The following is a 21,943-nucleotide window of genomic DNA, read 5'->3' as shown; positions in this document are numbered from 1 at the left end:
TTCAGTTCACTGGGTTAAGACTTGTAACTTTTGGCCCATGAAACCTCCCAAAACAACGATCAGAAAAAATTTGGTTTTACTCTCCACTGTGCTTCTAACTCAAAAGCGCATTTTACCATCTTGTAATTTTTTTTTTTTTTTTTAATTGAAACCCTTTCAGAACGCGCACGCCCACCTTCGACCGAATCCCTTTATTCCAGCATCTGGAAGCCACGGGCCCCCGAACAGCTCCGTCCCCTCAGACCCCGCCGCGGGCGGGACTCGAACTCGAGCCCTCCACGTTCCGCCCCCCCGGCCCCGCCCCAGCCGCCCCTGAGCGGGCGCCGCGGCAACCCCGCGTGGGGCGCTCGCCCCGCCTCCTCTTCCCCCCCTCCCCTCTTCCCTCAGCGCGGCGTTTCCGGCGCGGTTGCAGTGACGCGGCGGCGGCGCCGGGGCGGTCCGGCGGGCGGGCGGGCGGTGGGAGATGGCGGAGTACCTGGCCTCCATCTTCGGCACCGAGAAGGACAAGTGAGTGGCCCCATTCCCCCGCTTCCCGCGCCGATCCCGCGGCTCCGGTACCCCCGGGAGGGAGGGGGGAAGCTCGAGGGGAGGCCGGAGGCCCATAAGCGGGTTGCGCGGGGACGCGGCCTGTTCCGATCGCGGCGGTCAGCCCTGCCTCCCTTCTCCCTGCCCCTCCTTCCCTGCGGGACCCCCGGCCCGTTTCGCCCATTTCTTCCACTCCCGCCTCGGGGGAGCCGCCCGGGACCACGTCTCCCGCCTTTCCCATCCCGCTGGAACGCGGCGGGAAGAGGGAAGCGAGAGGCGGCCGCGCTCCCCGTCCCCCTCCTCCCTTCCCCCCCCGCCATTGCCTCCCTCAGGCCCTTCCCCTCCCCCCCACCCCAGGAGCGCGCGCCCGGCGGCGCGTGGGTCTCGCGCGTTCCCGCGCGCGCGCCCGGCGGCCCCGCCCACGCGCTTCCCCTTCCCCCCCTCCCGGGCCGGGGCCGTTCTCGGGCACTCCCTCCCCCACTTCTTCCTCCTCCTTCTCTTCCTCCTCTCCCACCCCTTCCCTTCCCTCCCCTCCCTTGGCCGCCATGAGGGTGTGCCCGCGCCTCGTGGCGCCCTGCCGCCCTCCCCCGTCCTCCCTCCGCCCTCCCCCCTTTCCCCCGCGGCTGCGCCTTCCTGTCGGGGCCGCTGGGTGCCGGAGCTTCCCGCCGCCTCCTGCCAGAAAGCGCCTCCTCCTCCTCCTGTTCCCCTTTTGTTCGTGTCCCTGAGCCTCGCAGCAGCCTGAGAGCTCCCGCTCTGCTGCAAGGACAGCGACTGGTTATTTCTCCCCCCTCCCCAGGGTGCGGAGGATTTCCCCGACTGCTGCATCCTGATCCTACAGGCTTCTGCCTGCAGCCTTCCACGCGTCCGGGAACGCCTCTAGTTTCTCTGGTTGTTGGAAGCACACACACAAAACCCTCCTAACGAAAATTTGGTCACCATCGGCCTGACCAAACCGGCGTGTTTTTCCACTCGTAAAAATGAAAAGGGGGCATCGATGTGCTGCTGGACTAAATTACTCTTGTCAGCCCCTGGCCGTGGGGCTTCTGCTCTGCTCTGTAGTGCTGCCATTCCAGGAAAGCAGTGTCGGCAGCCTCTCTTTTGAGCTCTGTTACTGTAGCATCCTTTCACACAAAGGAGATACATAGGAATTTAATGCATTGCAGTTTCAGAGTTTTAATCAGGCATGAAATTCCTGTGCAGCTCTTGTTTTCTGTTAAAAAAGCAAACGGAACCTTCCAGAAGGTGCTGAAGTTGGAGGCACTATTGGAAATTTTGTAGTTAGGTATTTCTTTTTGTTTCAGGTTAGAGTTCAGAAAAGACAGTAAGTATTTTATAATGCTAAGTGTTTGTTTTCAAAAACATAATGAAGAGTGAGCATGTTGCAATTTTACACTAGAATGCTTTGCTAGAGATCAGATGTGCTTTAGTACTTTAATAATTCTCCCCTCCGTGAGTTCATGTTGGTTACACAGGATTGTGAAAAAGAATTGGTGTTAAATATGGGAATAATAATTTTTCTTCCAGGAGAATTCTAATATTTCACTTACCCATATATAGCCCATAATAGTTCTCTTGCCCTTCAGAATTTTGCATTTCCCTGTCAAGGTAACTAAACTCCTTGTGGTTTTCTTTGATCATTTTATGTGAGTTACACCTTTTTGTGGGAGTTTCAGTAGCATTTCTAAACCCGGATCATTCAAGAAAAGCTTGTGGTTTAAAACAAAAAGCAGCTTACTCTTAAAATCATTAATTATATTAATGGAAATGGCTTAACTTAATGAATTTATTTTGCTTATGTGTATTCTTTCTGTAACGTGATTTTCTCTTCCCTGAATTATTTTGGTTACTGTGTTGGTCGCAGCCTGAGTTACCCTTAGAGTATAACTTAAACAGGTGGTTTATAAAACATGAGAGAGGTGCAACTGTGTCAGTTTTAAAGCAGATTTTGTTGCCTGGACCGGGGCTGCATCAACTCAGCCACAGAGCTCCCAGGGTAAATTTTCAGATGGTTTTTCTCGTTATTTTCCATCCTATCACCCACTGAAACTGATGGAAAGACAAGAATGCAGAAACAGAAGAGTAAAACAGAGATCGCTTCTGTGCGGTGGATCATGAAACCACTTTGGGGGAAATTGGTCAGACACTGGCTGTAAATTAGGGGTAAAAGGAATGAATATGGACAGGTTTGTTGGAATGCTTTCCTGTATAGTTTTGATGTGGGTTTTTTTTTCTGTGTTACTTCTCCACATCAAGATAAAGACATTTAGGCCATATGCTTTATTGCAAATTAATGTTTTCTGTGCCAGTATGTAACTACCTTATTAATTTTTTTCTTGCAGAGTCAACTGCTCATTTTATTTCAAAATTGGAGCATGTCGCCATGGAGACAGATGTTCTCGGTTGCACAACAAACCAACATTTAGCCAGGTTTGTTTCCCCTTTTTTCTTTTTCTTGTTGAAGTATATTCTGGCTTCTTTAAAACATAGATTCTCAGATACAAGTGAATAATTACCAAGCTCCAGATTAACTAGTTCAGTTTTAGCCCCAGTTTATCTGGGTCTTTGCTTTTTTGGGGGTATTCCATTTACTTCTCCCAGCATTTCTAATTATCTCCTGTCACCCTTAATGGCTGCAGGAAGCGATCCTGTTGTAAGCTTGCCTGTAGTAGAGACCAACCAGTGCTAACTTTCAGGTGAGTGTGCCTTCTCAGTGGTGTTCAGGCACTTAAACCATCCCAGAGTTTTTAAATCACAGAAAATGGCAGCGCATTCCACCTGTCCCAAAGGTGGGAACCTCAATCTTTTATACATGTAATGGAAGAAAATTAATTAATGAATAAAAGTGACTCATCTGTCATTACATTTGCTCTCTGACCCAGGCTCTTAAGCTTCAAGAGTAACTTGTGTACTTCTTTGACTGTGGAAGAAATGGTTTATTGAAAACAACTTGCCTGGTTGCTGAGGGTGAATTGTCAATTGGCATGACAGATTATTTAGTCTTTGGCTCAGTGAATATTGTTTAGAGACATGATGTGTGACTGAATGTCTGCCAGAGATAAAAACAAATTTGAAAAGGTGCAGGGAGTGACAGGGTTTTCATTATTGTTACTATGAGCTGTACAGTATTCACAAATTACATTCCTGGAGAAACATGTTTTTCACTCTTTCTATCAATGCTGATTGTCAAGGTACACACGTGAATTTCTTTGGGAGTTTTGTTCATGTGCAATAGTGCCTTTGAAAGTTACTGCATTTTTAACTACAGCAGCTTCAACTGCAGTGGTTTTAACTAGAGAGAAAAAGTTCATAAAACAGCAGAGTCTTCTGCAAAGTTCATTTAATCTGCTTAGGAGCCAAGTTGATGGGAAATGTGGGCTGATGTTGGTTTTGGAGTACAATCAATATGATGGGTTCATAGCTGTGATCAAGTTAAACTGTGAGTGGGCAGGGGGACTTCTAGGGGAGAATGTCAAGGTTACTAGAGGATAAGGACTTCTGATACTTAAGCAAGAAAAAACACTCTTTGCTTTTGGGATTTTAATTTTTTTTTAATGCAGATACTGTATTTCAAAAGAGTATTGTCCATTTTCAAAACTATCCCACGTTGCTGACCTACATGGAACACAAGTTGAAGTGCAGTTGGTTATTTAGAGACCTAAATTCAGGTCATTGGCTACAAAAAAATATTTCTAAAGCAGACAGCTTCCACAGTAGTTGTCTTTTAAGTTAGAAAACCCGAAAAACCTAACAAAAAAAAACTAACAAAAAAAACCTATGACCCTTACATCTTTTTTTTAATCAGTAAAAGTTTGTGTAAAACTAGAGTTTTCTGTCAGAGCAGCCTTTATCTTTGCTTTAGACTCTGGTTAGCAACACCAGCTGAAGTGGGTCAGCAGGGCACATCCCATTCATCCAGGGATGTCTGGGACTGCACAGCCTCTTACCTGGCAGCTGTGCTGTGACATCTCCCAGGTCCTGGCAGTGTGTGGGGTCTGCAGAAACCTTTATTTGTGTGCAGGTTGACAATCAGCAGTGATAGAAAATAGAGCAGAGATCTTGCAAAGGGGAAGTTACTGGCACAATGTGCAGCTCTTGCTGGTGCAGCTACTTCACAGAAGAGCTGTGTTAGGAAAGGTCACACAATCCAGGGTGATCAAATTACCCCCAGTCAGCAGAAACACCCTAACGAGATGCCCCTTTCTGGCACTCTCTAGTTTTAGGCTAAAGCATAGATAGTTGAAACCTGGGCCACGGAAGCACAAAGCTTTGGTTGGTATGGCTGGACCCTAAATAAAACAAGTGTGTGATTTCAAATGTGATGTTACAACTGTATTTTTTTTACATGTTAAATAGATAGCGTATGTAGGTGTGACATTGCTGGTCCTGTGACTTCTTTAAGCTCTGAATTCTTTTTGTGACTAATAATAATAATAATGTCTAAGCTAAAGTTATTTGGGGATTGCCATTCTTACTGACTAACATTGAGCTTGTATTTTAAGTAATCAAATCTCAATTTTTGAGCTACTTACAGTGATATGGACGTTTGGAATTTTTTTGTAATATTAGTTTACTAACTTAAACATGGTTTGTTTTTTCAGACAACTTGATTTTAAGAAGAACGGTACAAATGTAAGGTTTCAAGTCTGCCTGGGCTAATTCTTCAAGTAAAAAGCAGAAGGGCTAAAAGGATATTGTCCTTGTTTGAAGGATCGGAAACATGTGAACCTATGATGCTATTATATTATTTAAACAGAAATTCCACCAAGAAAATCCTGATGCACAAAACGAGATGCAGCAGTTGCCTAAAGGCCTTATGGTCTGGTGTAGCATTTTGGACACTGTGGCATTATATATTACATGCTGTGCACATAACACTTATTTTTTCCCCCCCTAGACTTGCAGTAGTGAATCTGGTCTCGAAAGTTTAGGCATCTCCAGAATACCTCGTGTGACTTTTTAGGTTACTGGGCCTCACACCTCCCATTTTGAGGATAGCTGTTGAGACAAACGCAGCTCTTTCTTGGTGGTTAATTAAAACTGTTTTCATAATATGATGGTCTGGATGCAATTTTGGAAGATACTCTGCAAATACAAAAGGAAGTCTTAAGGATAAAATATGACTTTTAGCTGTTTGCAAACAAGTTGTCTCTTTGCAATTGTCTATTATATGCACAGCAGCCAGTAGAATTCCCCTTTTTATTTTTTTTCCCCGCAGACCATCTTGATTCAAAACATCTATCGTAACCCCCAAAACAGTGCACAGACGGCTGACGGCTCACACTGTAAGTCCCACAGTTGGAGAAATTTTTTTAAAGAATGGTGTTAAAGAGCCCACTCCTAATTATGAGAAAATAATGTTGGCTTCTGAGCTGCTGACATAAAGCTGTTGCAAACAGGACAAGTGACGGAACTCTTCTTGCGCACAGATCAGGAATTTGTGGAATGTGTGCAACTCTGAATGCAGAAAGGACTGCACAAATTGGACTTGATGCAGATTCCCTTTTGTGTTGCAAAGTGAAACTTGGTTACTTGGTAACACTGCATTCCTTTGAAAGGGTTAAGCTGCAGACATTTCTCAAATTCTTGATTTAACACCCCCAAAAAAAAAAAAAAAAAAAATAGGTCTATATGTGATGTACGGTAAGTCCCAAAACTGGGTTTTCTTTCATCTTAACTTTTTTAGGAAAATGGAGATTTCATGTTATGCTCTAATTATTGTATTACTTCCTTTCCTGGGATTTTGCTGCTAAGAAGCCATTCAGTAATAACAGATTAAAATTATTATGCTTGTAATATGACTGCTGTGTTTATATACCACCTATTTTCAGAGCTGTCTGAAATCATGCAAAACCCCTCTACAGCAATACTGGTGAATGGAGTGAAATTAAGAATACAATAATGGAGTATCATGAGATCTCTATTACTTTACAGTGTTAGGTTGATATAGAAAGGTCACCAGCTAAGTGCAAGTTCTCCTGCTTGGGAGAGAATAACCACCTCTCTTTCAGCACAGACTCGGCTAAAGCGACCCTAAAGGAAACCAGTTTCTTGTTAAATTTATTTTCCATAATATAAAGTTGTTGCGTTTTGTATTTCAGACCATTGCCCTCTTGAACATTTACCGTAACCCTCAAAACTCTTCCCAGTCTGCTGACGGTTTGCGCTGTAAGTTCATACAAGTTCCTTCACTGGTTCCCTGGGCTTGATTGTCAGAGCTCAGTGTCGACTTAAGCTGGTCTGCCATTTTAGTTTAACAGATCAAACTGACCACATTTCCTTACATGTGTTCAAAAAAAACACAAACAAAAAATAAACCCAACAAACTTTGTCCCACTACCTTCCTCCTTACTCCCAAAACTATGAGGGGAATCTGAATACCAAATACTAAATCAAAAAGGGTTGAAACTGTACTTCCCCTGTGAAGCGGTGCTGGTTGCACTGCTTTCTTCTGTCACCTCCCTGCCAGTTGCCTGCATCCTAGGAATGGTTTTCTGTATGTCTTGTGCCATCCATTAGGTTCTACTGTTGAAAAGAGCAGGACAGTGACACATTGACTTCATCCAGAACAAATGTCCTGCTCTGTAAATGTTAAGAGAACTTTAACTGAAACTTTTCAGACTGCATGCATAAATTTGTCCTAGGTTAATGCAGCTTCCATTTAGGGAATGTACTTTGGAAGAACACACCATGACTGACTAACCCCTTCTGCAGCTGTCCTTTTTGGATGGGTGCATGTTTAAAATTCTTTCCATGCTTTGGAAATTCAAATTCCAATGCCATTTGGCATATTTACCTAAGACAAGTATTTTTATTAAAGTACTTTTGAGGAGAGGAAGGCATTTGGGTATGGTCATGAAGTAATTTAATGACTCCTCCTGAAATACAAATGGGCATAAGCAAACACACCTCCTGTGAGACTGGCAGCATTTAATGCCCAGGATTGTTGATCGGCGATTAACTGATTTATCATTGTAATTGAATCATCACTATTAGAGTAAGATTTAAAAAAAAAAAAAAAAAAAGTTGTAGAACTAAAAAAGGGTCGGTGTTCTTTTCTAACTAATATTTATTGTTGAAGTGAGTATTGACTGTGTGGTAATAAAGCTTTGTTTGGCTACTTTTTTTTTTTTTTTTTTTTTTTTTTTTGACTGTTGGTTTATAGACTAGTTCAGATTAGTTACCAGCATTTGATTAGAAGTGCTTTGTGAATCAGCCACTAACTTGAAAGTCAGCACTGTCTCTCTTGCTTTTAAAAGGAATAATGGCTCGATTATGCAATTTGTGTTCTTGTCACACAATCAAGCTGGACATGTAAATGAGCTGTGTCATTTTGTTGAGATGCTTGACCAGTTCCATTGGTTTGTGGGCTCTCTCCTTGCAGATGCTTAGTAGTTAATGCTGTTTCAGTAGACCAAAACATTTCCAGCTGGGTGTTTCTGCTCTGTCCCTGAACTCTCAATGCGCTGGTAACTAATTTGCACAGAGTTACAGCAGTTTGGTCTGTGGAGCTGTTTAGATTTACAGCTGCAAGAGTCCTGTACAGATCCTCCAGTGCTGTAAATGCTGGTATCCAACTCTAGTTTGTCATGACGAGCAAGTAGCTGTGTGCCAGAGCCTGACTGTACCTCCTGGGGTAGAGCTGGAGCTCTGCAAGCAGTAGGTTTGCTGAAACTCCTGGCTCCTTGGTTTTTGATATTTGTCCCTATTAAATATTGCATGTATTTTAAATGGATAACTTGGGTAGCTATTTAATGCCTTGTCATCGTTGCTTAACTGTCTTCCTTTCTATTGCCGTCGTAGAGGATTAACCTTAGTTTGGAACAGCAATAGTTTTCCTGAGTATTTGAATTAGTAATTGGGCTTCTCATGGTTCAGATACCAGTAGCCCTGGAAAATGGATGTTTGTAAAGCCTGTGCATATGTATGCTTCCCACTTTAGAAGGTCATTGAAGTAGTCATTAACTAACTGTTGCCTGTGATCTCCTAATTGGACCAAAAAAAGGTTTTTAACATTTGTCCCTCTGGTAAAAAGTAGTTATTCCCACTGAGGCTCACAGAGCCTATCTGATACCTTTAAAAACAAAACCAAAAAATCCTTAGGTGTTAGTAAGCTGTTATCAGTGGTGTTGGCAGAACCTTGGGAATATAGTTAAGTATTAAACTGCCTGGAATTACTGGTTTAATGTTTGATATTCCTTAATTTCCTATAACCATGGAGGAGAAGAAATTTCTTAAAAGCAAACATGTCTCAAATGCAGAAACATTGTTAGCCTAAACTATAAACCAAATGCCCCTTAGCCTCTTGTGGAGGTGAGCTGGGTAGAAGAACAGGAACAGAGAGTGTGGCTGGTTAATATTAGAACCTTTGAAGAAAAACATAAAGTTTGTCCAAGTGGTAATACTAGCCAAAAATTTTTTCATAATAGCCTGAAAATGAATAAACTCAGCTTTATTGACTCAGTTTCTTGTCTTTCACATTCTGTAACTTAAACCAATCTGGTTTGTAATTTTAAACACTAGCGTATTTTTCTAGCATAAAATGCAGGGTTTGTTGTAAAACTGCTCCTCTTGATCCTAATAAACCACTTAACTGCTGAAGAGCTGATCTAATGGCTTTAATGTATACAAGCTTGTTTCAAGTGCTGTAGACTTGAAGAAATAAATGAAACTCATTTTTATACTTTCAATGCTTTGAAAAAGAAGCTGCACTTATGTTGGGTTTTGTAGCAGCAGGCAAGCAGCACTCATTTATAAAGTCCAGCTTATAGGCATGAAAATAATCTTGATTTGAGGCTGGCTTGTCTTGCATTGAAAGGTGTTCTGCAGGACTACAGAAAAATGAAGTGACACTCGAACTAGAAAATGGTGCTCTGTTGCAAAGCATTGGCACTGAGAAAAGTGTGTCATTTCAATAATTATTTTCAGTAAATTTAAAACAAAATTCTGGGCTATTTTACATTGTGAGCTCTCAAATTCTAGTGGATATGCTGGAGAAATGGCTATAAATTTCTGCCTTCAGGAAGAGGAATATAATAAATTGTTAATATTTTAAGGTATGGAATTGTAACAAAGCACTTGCCTTCTGTTTAGGTAAAATTGTTGGTAGTTAGAGAGTGGGACTACATTAAATTTTAAGTGATATTTCAAAGTAATTATTTTCCCCTTTAAATTTGTGGCATACAAGCTTGGCTCTGATTAAAACTTGTTTGATTTGATCATATCAATGTAATGTTTTGACAGATACTTTGGGGACTCAAAGCTCTTCACAGATCCTTATTTTGCAATATTCCTGTTAGTTAGCTCCATGCTATATGATGTCTCTTATGCTCCAGACGGCCTCTCTAGATTGTTTTGTAGTTTGATCAAAATCTCCTATTCCTTATTGGCAGGCTCTAATCGATCTGACTCTTTGACTTTTGCAGGTGCTGTGAGCGATGTTGAGATGCAGGAACATTATGATGAGTTCTTTGAGGTATGTAAAGGTGCATTGCAATGTCACTGGATTTGTCACCACAGATAAGTTAAATGGAGGTAGTGGATAGTACAATTAGATGGATTGAGGGGAAAAAACACTCACTTCCTCAGGTGTTCATTTAAAGCATACAGCTTTGTATTAAATATTTCCTGTTGTAACCATTGGTTTGTTTGGCCTTAATTTTACTGCTTGAAATAGACTTTGTTTAACATCAGCAGCTTAAGTGATGTAGCATTTTGATTGTATAATCTCATTTTTTTCTAAATTTAAAGTATTCTTAATTATTTATAAGGAAACAAGTATCTGAAGCTAGCATCAGGGTTTCTGTGTTGTGTTTTCAGTGCATCCTGTGTATTCTGTATATGCTGTGCGTGTTTTCCATAGGTTTTTATTGTATATTGGTAGTGCTGTGCTTACAGATGGCCAAGCAAGTACTCACTTTAAACCCAAAAATGTAAAGAAAAAATCAAGTGGTTTCGCTTTTTTCCAAGGAAGATTTTTTTTTTTAATATTTAATTAGAGTTAGATGCAATATTTCTGTGCTTACAAATAATGTGCTGCAAACTTCTGCTGGGTTACTTTGTGCTTAGGAGGTCTTCACAGAAATGGAGGAGAAATACGGCGAAGTCGAGGAGATGAACGTTTGTGATAACCTTGGAGATCATTTAGTTGGAAATGTATACGTAAAGGTAGGACAAAGAGATGCTCATGTAATCAGGAAGGGGGTGGTATTTATTGATTTAGAATTTTAAAAGCTACTGTATGATTGTAGATTTTATTTTGCTAGGAAAATTCTTCAGTGTATAAGCTCCTCTCCAACTTCACAGTTTAAAGTAGAGTAAAAATGTTAAAGGAATCCAAAAGAAATTTTAATGAATTTTGAGAAAATTTCTTGATAGTTCAAATTATGTAATTTTCAGAAAGACTTACACTTTGATTTTCTTTTACATAAACAATCACTGTTGCTGGACTGTTCAGTTTGGCAGGATTAATTTGGGATCTGTCTTAGTATCATGCTGCCCTTTAAGCACATCAGTATGAGAGAGGTTTATATGCCACAGGTGCATTAATTTTCCAACTTTTTAGTTAAACACAGTATCTGTGACCAAGTTGGATTTGGCAGTAGCTGGGTGGTTCAAGGTGCAAACTGGAGCACTTAGGTTTAACCTTTAAAAGTCATTGGTTTCTCTTGAATAACAAGTACAGGGTTGTCACCTGCAGAAATTTTACTGTGTGTTCACAGTGTGGAAGTGGTGTGAGAGAGTTCCTTTGAATATTTTGGCTGTACATTGCCTCAGCTGGAAAGTATTTTCACACCTGAAATTCTTGATTGTATAATCTGGTCATAATCAGAAAAAAACCACTGTTTTAAAAAAAATCAACTGTGAAAAGGCATTTCAAATTTAAGTTTTACATTCATCGTAAAACAGGATCTGATTTTTGTAAATTCTCATTTAAATTAATGCGACCTCCAGTTTTTATATAAATTTCTCTTAAATGTTTGAAAAAATGCATTACATCAGGACTGTTGGTGTTCCAGAAAGTGTTTATAAGCATTCTCTTGGTTTAAAGCTGTACTAAGAAAATACAATATCTTCGTATCTTCTATTGACTAACTTTCCCACTTGAAAGACTAAACAGAGCATAATGAAGAGGAAAATCAATGTTTTGATTAGCCCTTGAGTCCCAGCTAATGAAAAGCTGGCATATTTACCCTTAATTTGATGGAATGTCCAAGAAATCTCGGGTAGCTTCTTGGTTTCATTACTAGCCCTGAGCCTCAGATATCACACAACTGATTTGATAGGAATCTCCTCTGTTCCAGTTGCTTCACTGAAAATGTTAATTGTACTTTCAGTTCCGCCGTGAAGAAGATGCAGAAAAGGCGGTGATCGACCTGAACAATCGCTGGTTTAATGGGCAGCCCATCCATGCCGAGCTCTCCCCTGTGACTGACTTCAGAGAGGCCTGTTGCCGTCAATATGAGATGGGGTAAAGCAGGGGCTTCCTCTTGCCTCCACAGCTGGGAGGTGTTTGCACAGCAGGGAGGGTGCTTGGGGGTGGATTTTACGTAGCTGAGTGCAGGAAGAAAACAGGTACCAGTAGTGTGCAGGACCTGCAGTGAACCCTCCTGACTTTTGCCATCTTTTGGGGGATTTTCTCCTAGAAGTGAGGTGTTAGAGGTCAGCAGAGGGTAGCAGATCGTGTCGAGCTGGAAGTTCTAACTGTACCTCTTGAATTCTGTTTCAGAGAGTGTACACGAGGAGGTTTCTGCAACTTTATGCATTTGAAGCCCATTTCTCGAGAGTTAAGGCGCGAGTTGTATGGCCGGCGTCGTAAAAAGTAAGTTTGTTGTTAAACACTACTAAAACAAGTGATTTAAGGATCAGTTGCTGAAAAATCTGAAGGCAAGTCTTTAAACTTGTGCCAAATCCTCTTGCTTTTTCTGACACACTTCTGGCACATGCCAAAGGGCATCAAGTGGCCAGTTTAGAATAAGGGACTAGGGCTCTAAAAATGCAGTGCTTCTTGCTCTGCAGCGCTGGGGATTCTGAAAGTGTGGAAGGCTCAAGGAGAAGACTCAGAGTTACTGAGTACATAAGCCCTACCTGTTCAGATCTCCAAACTGTAAAGTGTACAAGATGGATGTATTTGGGTGAAGTTGCTTTATGCTTCTTGGCCTTTGTTAGATGCAGACTACCTTGCCAATGGGTATTTTGGCAGCTTTCAGCATTATGTGCAGTCAGGCATATCTATAGATCAAACTCAGGACCCAACCCTACTTGCTTTTAACTGTTAATGGTGAAATGTTGCAATCTGTATTCATTTCTTACTGTTAATACCAGCCAGTCATTGTATGGAGCTCGCTTTTAGCTTTACAGTGTGTCCCTTCTTGATAGGAATTCCCAGTAGGAGAAAGAAGTGATTTTGCTTAATGGAAAAAAAAAAATTGATAAATACATTTTATTATATATTAAATTATTCATTTAGTGAGGTACCTTGTAGAAAGGCTTTTACCACTGCTTGTTACTATGGTGGTTCACTTGGAACTGGATTCAACCTGCTTGCATTTAAGACCTTGCTATTTGGGATAGGCATATAAAATTTTAGATCTTGCTTATATATAGAGTGTGATTTTTGTAGATTTCTATCAGTCAGAGGGAGCCTGGTATTGTGAATGTGTTTTTTCTATAAACATCTCTTAATTGGCAGTATTTCAGAATCTGTGAGGATGAATTTAACTTTGAAAAACACAGATTGTGCTGCTTAGCCACACATATTTGTGGCTAAGTAGATTTTTCAGATATTTGAATGCTTTATGAAAAGACCAAGTATGCTTTTTATATTAACCTTTTGGTCACTGTTACAAATCTGGAACTCCCAGATTCAGTAACTCTGATTGATAGTAGCTGTGGTAGCAGTATGTTCTGTCTCGGTGGTTTTAGCTACCTTCCTGAATTTATCAACTTCAGAGCCAGGGAAGAAGTTTTGCTAGTGCTGATGTCCTGAGGGGGAGGGTAGAAATCATGGAGAGGGAACAGCAAGAGAGAATAGGGTTGTAATTGCTAATTAATGCAATTGATTTAATATGAGTGGACTTAGAAGCAGCTGTAGGCTTTCGGTGTGTGTTGCTAAGAGCTATTCCTGTCTGCCAAAGCAGTTGTCCCCTTCTCCTGCTTTATATAACAGCACTGTAGCTGTTCCTTTCCTTAGGGTTTGCACATCCATTGCAACAGATGACTGCAGGGAACAGCCAATTCTTGTACCTGTTTGTGCTGACTCCCCAGTATGAAATTTGGGCAGTTTGTAAATACAGTGGGTTTGCAGCCCAAATGCCAACTAACCAATCCTTCTAATGACACGCTGCCTTTCTTCTCCCTCATCACTCCCATTCTTAATTACGTGTTCCACTGTATGGTGCTGCCTGGGATGAAACAATAAAATGTCCAAACTTTCTTTGAAGGCATAGATCCAGGTCGAGGTCCCGTGAGCGTCGGTCTAGATCCAGAGATCGCGGCCGTGGCGGTGGAGGAGGAGGAGGAGGAGGCCGTGAGCGTGACAGGAGGCGGTCAAGAGATCGTGAACGATCCGGTCGATTCTGAGCCATGCCATTTTTACTGTATGTCTGCTAGAAAGTGTTGTAGTTTGACCAAACAAGTTCATAATGACATTTTTTTTAAAGATGGGCTTCTGAATAAAAAATTTGTAGTGATACAGTATTCTTTGTGTAACTTGTTTCTTGTGGGGGGAGTCTTTTTAACTGTCATTCCTCTATCTTGACAAATACCTGGATTAAGTCTGCCTGAGGGAAAGGTGGTAAATGTATTGGAGGAGCGCCAGTTTTGGTTTGGGTTTTTTTTTTTATTTTATTCGGGTATAATTTGAACTGTTGATGAAAATGTGTGTGTATATAATATAAAATATTATATACATAGTAAAAATAATATACTGCTTAAGAAACAGTTACTCACATAAGTTTCCCTTTTCTGCTAATGCTGTCTGCTTACTTAGGTTAGTTTAGGCACATTTAAGAGGAAGGCTGTGCGAAATGCATTTATTTACTGAGTAGAAACGCTTAGTTACAAAAATGTATGTTTGTTTGTTACCAGAAGTCTGTGCTCTGTCTATCAATGTGACTGTGGCATTTACAATAAATCCAATTTCTTGGTGTAAAATCTAAAGCCTATTTTCTAAGCACTCCGGAGTAGTTGAGTTGCTACTCCTGGCTGCCTATTTTCTAAGCACTCTGGCATAGTTGAGTGGTTGCTCCTGGATGTGCCAGAGTTCATAGTTCAGGTTTTTATAATTCTTGACTAAATTCCTTTCTTTAGCTGGAAAGAAAGTTGCCTAGTGCAGTGTGGAAAAAATATTTTTATTGCAGTGATTCATAATAGGCAGGTGAGGGTTTTGTGAAAAAAAAACCCACCAAAATTAAGCTCCATGCAGCATGATAGAGAAGTGCTGTTGAAGGAAATGCAAGGTCCTAAATTCAAGGATCAATTTTCTTAACAGATTTTTTTTTTCTAAGCTATGCTCTCTCACCTGTCATTTATTGAAAAGCATTTTGTTAGCATTCAAGGTCATAGAAAACTAATTGGATGCTAGTGGAAAATAAATCTTTTTTCCACCTTTCTGATGGTCTGGAGTGTGGTGAAAGCTAATGGACAGATGGCAGTTCCTTCACAAATATTTTTTTTTCTTTTGAGCTTGAATTGCACAATCACTGAATATCATAGGTTGTGTCCCAAAGTGTTAAAGCTCCAGTGGAAATGTTGGAATATCCTGAGAGACAGGTTGTACAATGGTTGACTTGCAGTTTCACCTCATTCATGTCTGCTTTTATTCAAACTGTAAAATAGCAAGAACTTTGGGTCATCAATCATATTTCTGCAAAATAGAACTTTATTACACAAAGCTACGCAATAAAACAGAGCTTTCCAGTTGGGGAGAGAATTTGCTAGAGCTTCCTTAGTTCTGAGCCAGATAACTTCCTAAATGATAAATCTGCTCCTTGGTGATTCTTCTAAAAAAAATTTGAAACAGGATACGGATGCATCACATAGTCAGATGATTAACAAACCAGCTTATTTCTGCCTCTTAAGTATAAAACCATTTTTCTCTGGAACTTAAAATGAGTTTTTCTGAATTAATCTGCTTTGCTTCTTAAACTAAATTCTTGTACCAGTTCAATTTGAATTTTTTTGTTCCCACTGGATGGTTTGGCCAACCAGAGTTTGGATCTTGGTGTGCCAGGACCCTTTTTGAAGAAATATTACTCAAGCAGTGAAGCCCATCTCCACATGATGTTTTGTTGTAAGTACATAAATGATGCTTTACTGGAAGAAATTGAGCAGTGCCTGGCATTAAATTGAGCTGAAATGTATTTCTTCTGGGCATTAGGAATTTCACATTGGTAATTTAGTTCTTAGAGTTTACAGGATATTTTATCCAGTTCCATATTTCTCTTAAATGAGATTCAGGATTATTGGTGAGCTAATTTCAATCTCAAACTACAAAAGGTGAGGATAGTTTTTGTTTTTTAAACAGTATCTTATACAATGTGGATACTATTTAAAAGGTTTAAGATTTGCTCCATAAAGCTAGTTTAAAAGTTAGCTGTTCTATAAAATTGGTTTAAAACAAGTACAAATGTGTCCCTGTAATGGCTTTAAATGGATCTAAATCCTGTTTCACTGCAGGTATATTTTTGCATGGACAGTGGAAGGTTGCTTTTTGTCTCTCCACCAATACAATTTTACTTAAAAAAGCATTCTAGAATTCTACCAAATGTATAATTTTATGATCTGATTGCACAGCTGCCCAGAAATTCCCCATGTAACTGGAATATGTCAGAATGGGCACTGAAAGCAGCAGATTTTACTGGATACTCTAATGGGTGCCTAGTGACAGCATTCAGCATGTAAACTAAGCTCATGACATATCTTGTTAGGTTCACCTTTTGGGATTGTGCTACCAGTAAAATTCATCAAATTTGAAATTTAAACTGCACCAACATTTAACATGGTTAAACATTTACACCTGATAGACCCAAGTGTTGGCTCACCAATACAAACCAAGTGGAAATCCTACCTCCCCCTTCCCTTGTTGCCCACAATGTCTTTAAGATTTGTTTTTTTCCCCCTCCTCCTCAAGGTTCCTACTTCTCAAATATTTCATTGTTGACTCTTGTTGAACAGTGGATCATAATCTATGGAATTCCTTTACCTCAAATAAGTGACAGCATACAGGATTTTCTGAAGTCTGAGTCAATTAGGTTGAAACTGTTAATCCCAAGTGGCTTTCTCTTCTTTGTATTTGGCTCTTATTCTGTGAAAATGCTGCTTGTCCATGAATATGATGTATGTTGAGACTGTAAAACCAAATGGAGAAAACTTGTTCAAAATAAAGCCTTTTTTTATAAGAATCTGACAAAAATTATCCCTTTCCTTTAGATTGGATGCCGCTCTCTAAATATCTAATGAGGACACAGACTAAAGTTTCAAATTCTTAGCTCTTAAGCTATTTTTTGAGCAATTCTTTGCCTTCTGTTTTTCAGAGCTGGGGAAGCATGTCTTCAGCTAAAATAACCCCAGCCTCTCCATATTTACAAGATCAAGTTGAATTTTTAAAGTGCAACTTGGGGTTAGGAGTTGGGGGGGATGGTTTGGGTTCTTTTCATTGAAATTTTAATAAATTTGGTAAGGTTAGGAGGAACGTGCAAATTTCTGTTGTGGTGATCTGCAGAGGACAAGAAAGCTCATTTTTACAGACGTAATGTGCTTAAATGAAAAAATAGGTTATCAAAGGGGGTCATGACTTTTTAAAGATGATTCCTCCTGGTTCTGTGCCATCCAGGCTGCAAAATTTTGGGTGTTGTACATCAGCATCTTAAACTGCATTTGTTGTCTTTAATATATTAAAAGTAAAACTGCTTTCATAGCAGCTGGGGAGGGTGTGGGTAAATAATTTAATTCTCCAGACACTGCTACACTGAAGATTCCCTAAAAACAGTCCTGGCCAGGAAAAGTTCCAGCTGAGAAGCAGAACTGGGTTGGTGTTTTTAGCTGGTAAGGAAGTAATGGCTGAGTGGCAAGGCTGTCACAGGAGAAAGTATTTGTAGCTGCATTTATCACTTACTGCAAGGCTGAAGCTGAGCTGTGTTATTGCACAGTCTTACCCTGGAGCAAATGGATTTCAGTTCAAAAAAAACAAAATTCCATCTAGATGTCTGTAGAGCAAGTTAATGCATCTTCACATTAAATTGATACATGATGTTTTCTGAAGCCATCCAGAAGTATTTCTGAATTCATCCAATTAGCTGTTTTTTATGAATCATAGAATAATTTGAGTTGGAAGGAACCTGAATGACCTGCCATGGGCAGGGATGCTTTCCACTAGACCAGGGTGCTCAGAGCCCCTTCCAGGTCTTGGACACCCAGGGGCAGGGAGTGCACAACTGTTCTGGGCAACCCCTGTTGCACTGTCTGTGGTGAGAGTGTCTCCAAATTGTTTTTATTGTTTTGTAATTTGCCTTGTGTTAAATGCACTTGTATGAAAAATTCAGCATATCTCAGCTCTGTAGACAGTCCCTCCTTTATCAGCACTGTGCTCATCAGCCAAAAACCTCTGATCCCCTGTTTTCATGTTTTATTTTTTACAAAATTATAACCTTAGCAAGAAGAGCCATGAGCGAGAGGACAGCACAGCCGCACTCTGCAGTCCTGTGGTTCTTCAGCAGCAGCAGCACCGCTTTAGAAGGTTCCTGTTTCCCTGCTGGTGTTTTCTGCCAGGAATGGCGTTAATTCAACTGATCTCAAGTTTCAACTGTAAATTGGATGTGTGGGATCGGGTGGAAGAGCCCAGGTCAGCTGCCAGCAGCCCGGCTCCGGTAGCCAGCGGCTCGTTTGAGGTATCAAAGGCGGGAGGGGGCAGGGTGTGCTTATCTCTGACCGTTCAGATGCAAATGCCGACTTCTTGGTGCTCTGATAAGCATCGGGTACTTTTGCGTAATTTGTGTTGTTTAGAGGTGTTCGTTTTCCACCAAGGTTGTTTTTACAGGACAACTGATGAAGTGGTGGGCTGTGAGTGAGGGGTGGGCAGCAGCTTGTGTGTGTGGCTGCCCCTTTGATCCAAGCGCCCTAACAGCATTCTTCGAGCTGTTCCCACCAGGCAGAGACAATTGCTGTGATCCAGCTGCTCCTTTGGGACAAACCCGTGTGTTAATGACAAAAGTCTGCAGAACACTCTTTTCCCAAGCACTGCAGGCCTCTTCCAGCTCTGCACTTCCATGAGGGCACATGCAGTTAAGGCTGGAGGAAAAGACAAAGTTTCTTCTCTGGTTGAGCAGCGAGACAAAGTGGGGACAAAGGCAGCAGGGAGCAATGGAGTCTTCCTCCTCCTTGTTTTTCAGGGAAAAGCCTTTAGTCTGCCAGGCTGAGGCCTCCTCTGCTTTTGCCAGCACCTGGCTTCATTTCAAGTCTTGCTACCTATTCAGCTGAATATTGGATGTGTTTCAGATCCTTCTCACTGTCTTCCTGGAGCTGTCTGGGATTCTGGCCAGGCAGAGGAAGGGAGGGAGCTGCACCCACTGCAGGCTCTGCACCAGCCTGCTCCTGGGTCTGGGAGCTCTGGGAAGAGCCAAGGGGAGCGACTGCTCCTCCCTTCTCTACCACCCATTTTCCTTGAGAGCTGGTATTGCTCCTGTCCCAGAGAGAAATGAGAGAGAACCTCACATTTCAAAACAGTCCTGCATCTTCCATCATCCTTTTTCCTTCCTCTTCAGTGAGCAGGCAAAACGCTCTTGTGTTGTAGGAAAAGAATCCTGGAGAAGGGAGGTGATAAAGGGACTCTAGGCAGGACACAACTGATTTCTGGACAGTGGAGAGTGAGCAGCCAGCCCTTACTGCCTTGGGGATTGCATGCTACATTAATTATTGCAGTGCTGGACTGGTGATGGGTGAGGAAAATTCCAAAGTCTGACAGACCAAAATCTGACCAAGGAACAGTCTCGTTAATGTCTGGGCCATTTTTTCCTTCTGCAAGAGATTGGCTCGTTATATTTTACCCTTTCATGTGACCACAACAAAAATACATTTAATTGCCTTCCTTGCTCAGTTTCCAAGGAGGCCAGCTTTTAGTCTTTTGGACAATCCTGGAATCCTCAAGCACACGTGTGGTGGCAGCTGTTACACCTCACTGAAAAAGCACCTTCAGCAAAGGGAATAGATCTGCAGTCCAGAGCAAGCAGCAAATTATACTTGTTCTCCTTGTAGTACTTGTAGCTCATTTGAGCAAGGTTTCTGACAGTCTGTTTTCTCTGACAACTTCCCCTCTTTCAGACTTTACTCCTGGCCTGTATTTCCCTCTACAACTTCTTGTGTCACATGTGGGCCACGTTATTCCAGGTGGGACAAGTACCTCCCCACAGCACATGGGTGCTGGGAGTGCCATGTGTCCTGCAGGCTGGATCCTGTTTGCTTAACCCTGTATAATGTTTGCTTTTTACACAACAGCAGGGCCTTGTTGACTCACATTGAGCCTTCCTGGCACTGTAGTCATCCCTTCCACTCCACACAATTACTGTCCAGGTAATGGCCACTCAAGCAGATTATTCCTTCTGCCTGGCTGCAAAATTTAGCACTTGCCCTTATCGGCCACCTTCCTATTTTACTTTCTCTTCTGATTTCTCCAGTCTGCCAAAGATCATTTTGAAGTATGATTCTGTCCAAATCGTGGCTTATCCCATTCAGTTAAAATAAGGAGTGATTCTTTTTGGGCTGTGTTTTCTTCCCTTTGCATAAGAACATTGCCATGAACTTATGCAATAGGCTTATGCTGTCCCTTCCCAAAAAGGTTCTGGGTACCACCAAAGCTCCATTGGCTCTTTTGGTGATTTCAGTTGCTGCTAACAAAAAGCCTCCTCCACTTGATCTCCTCCTTCAGTGATGTTACCACAACAGCATTTACCATTTTCTCCCCCTCTCTTTGATCACTGACTGTGCTTCTCCAAGGGGTTCCTTTCCTTGACCTTTCAGCCTTCAGCATGTCTGCTAGTCACTGGTTCCAGAAGCATCTTGCCATCTCTGCTTGCCATTCCTAAACAAGTTGTTTATTTCCATGTCAATATTTCAGCTGGTGTCACTTCACTGCTAGGCTGATCAGATCATAATTTTGCTTTTATACCAACCCTCACTGCAGCTCCTCTTGTCCCTTATGAGAGAAAGAACCTAAATCATTGCCAGATCTCAGGAAATGGATTAAGTGGTTCTCCTCATGAAATTGGTGCTGATTTATGGAAATTATTCTCAAGGCTGGGATGAAAAGTAATCCCACTGATTGTGCTGAGCCCTAATGGAGCTAATTAGTGGTGTGTATTCATTCCCAGCCACCATGATTGATTTGAATGGCTTTAAATGCCAATGGCACAGTCTGGGTTGGTGTTGCTGTGGAGATCTTTTAAATCAGTTTATTATGTATACCAAAACTCCCTTGTAGTGGAGAGGGACTTTCCAGAAGAGCATGTAGTGACAGAACAATGGGGAATGGCCTTAAGCTGGAAGAGGGCACGGTTAGATTGGATGTTAGGAAGAAATTGTTCCCTGTGAGGGTGGGCAGACCCTGGCACAGGGTGCCCAGGGAAGCTGTGGCTGCCCCATCCCTGGAAGTGTTCAAGGTCAGGCTGTTTGGGGCTCTGAGCAACCTGGGATAGTGAAAGCTGTCCCTGCATGTGGAAGGGAGGTTGGAACTAAGACGTTCTTTAAGGTCCCTTCCAACCCAAACCATTCTTCACCTGGCTGCCCTTGGCGAAGGAAATTGAATCTTGAGTGCGGAGCTGTGCTGCAATTACAAATCCCTCTAATTTGCCTCACACATTATGTTCAGATAGTTTCCAACACACTTGGCACTGTCACTTGGTCTTACAAGTTTCCTCTGAGGTGTCTGTCTTACATCTCTCAGGATCTGGCACATCCATCTGTGCTGACGATTCCATACCTCAACACCCATCTGTCTGAAGTTGCAGTGGTTGCTGCAAGGCTGGCACTTCTTCAGACAGAACAGCTGACTCAGGGCCTCTTCCCCAGTCCCTCCTGACAGGCATGAAAGGTGTATGGATATCCCTCCTCAGCTACGACTGCAGTTTGTCAGTGCTTGCACTCCTGTTCCAAATACTCATCCATTTTTGCATAGCTTCACCTCATGTATGCCCTGGCATCTCGTGGTTTTCTGAGACCCAAATCAAAGGCCAGGCCTTCTTCACATCACCAGTTTCACACTCTGCACCGCTCCTGTGCCATCCCATAATTTTATCTGCTACCATACCAAGATGCAAGCCACAATCTTATTCTGCATGTTTTCCCAACTGATGTTTTTACCAGTGGGGCTAATGGTTACTTGTGCAAATGTCACTTTATAGCATCTTTCAGATGTAATTAACTAAGCAAA

At 41.7% G+C, this 21,943-nt stretch overlaps 1 protein-coding gene across 6 annotated transcripts; it reads left to right on the top strand.

Annotated features, from left to right (window-relative positions):
- Positions 1 to 304: 304 nt before the first annotated feature.
- U2AF1 (U2 small nuclear RNA auxiliary factor 1) lies at positions 305 to 16,936 on the top strand. 6 transcript variants are annotated; one of them, XM_086879607.1, is made up of 10 exons: positions 403 to 507; positions 1,322 to 1,846; positions 2,865 to 2,952; positions 5,741 to 5,807; positions 6,624 to 6,690; positions 9,948 to 9,997; positions 10,591 to 10,689; positions 11,859 to 11,992; positions 12,251 to 12,343; positions 13,965 to 16,936. In XM_086879607.1, the coding sequence occupies exons 6-10, from the start codon at positions 9,968 to 9,970 to the stop codon at positions 14,101 to 14,103; spliced, it is 495 nt and encodes a 164-aa protein (XP_086735733.1). In that variant the 5' UTR covers positions 403 to 507; positions 1,322 to 1,846; positions 2,865 to 2,952; positions 5,741 to 5,807; positions 6,624 to 6,690; positions 9,948 to 9,967; the 3' UTR covers positions 14,104 to 16,936. The 6 variants fall into 6 exon arrangements, with proteins under 6 accessions (XP_086735730.1, XP_086735731.1, XP_086735729.1 ...); XM_086879605.1 differs by lacking the exon at positions 1,322 to 1,846 and having other exon boundaries at positions 309 to 507; XM_086879608.1 differs by lacking the exon at positions 6,624 to 6,690 and having other exon boundaries at positions 386 to 507.
- Positions 16,937 to 21,943: the final 5,007 nt, after the last annotated feature.

Source organism: Cyanistes caeruleus, chromosome 3 (genome assembly GCF_971803275.1).
Source record: "Cyanistes caeruleus chromosome 3, bCyaCae1.hap1.1, whole genome shotgun sequence".
Classification (NCBI taxonomy): domain Eukaryota; kingdom Metazoa; phylum Chordata; class Aves; order Passeriformes; family Paridae; genus Cyanistes; species Cyanistes caeruleus.
Note: the sequence above shows the minus strand (reverse complement) of the source record. Positions and strands in the feature narration are given on the sequence as shown.

Bases quoted from the DNA above. Each gene is read 5' to 3' on its own strand.
- U2AF1 (XM_086879604.1), top strand. From the start codon at position 464: ATGGCGGAGTACCTGGCCTCCATCTTCGGCACCGAGAAGGACAA. The intron at 10,690-11,858 runs GTAGGACAAAGA...TTGTACTTTCAG, and splicing joins TTGGAAATGTATACGTAAAG to TTCCGCCGTGAAGAAGATGC. The intron at 12,344-13,964 runs GTAAGTTTGTTG...CTTTCTTTGAAG, and splicing joins TATGGCCGGCGTCGTAAAAA to GCATAGATCCAGGTCGAGGT.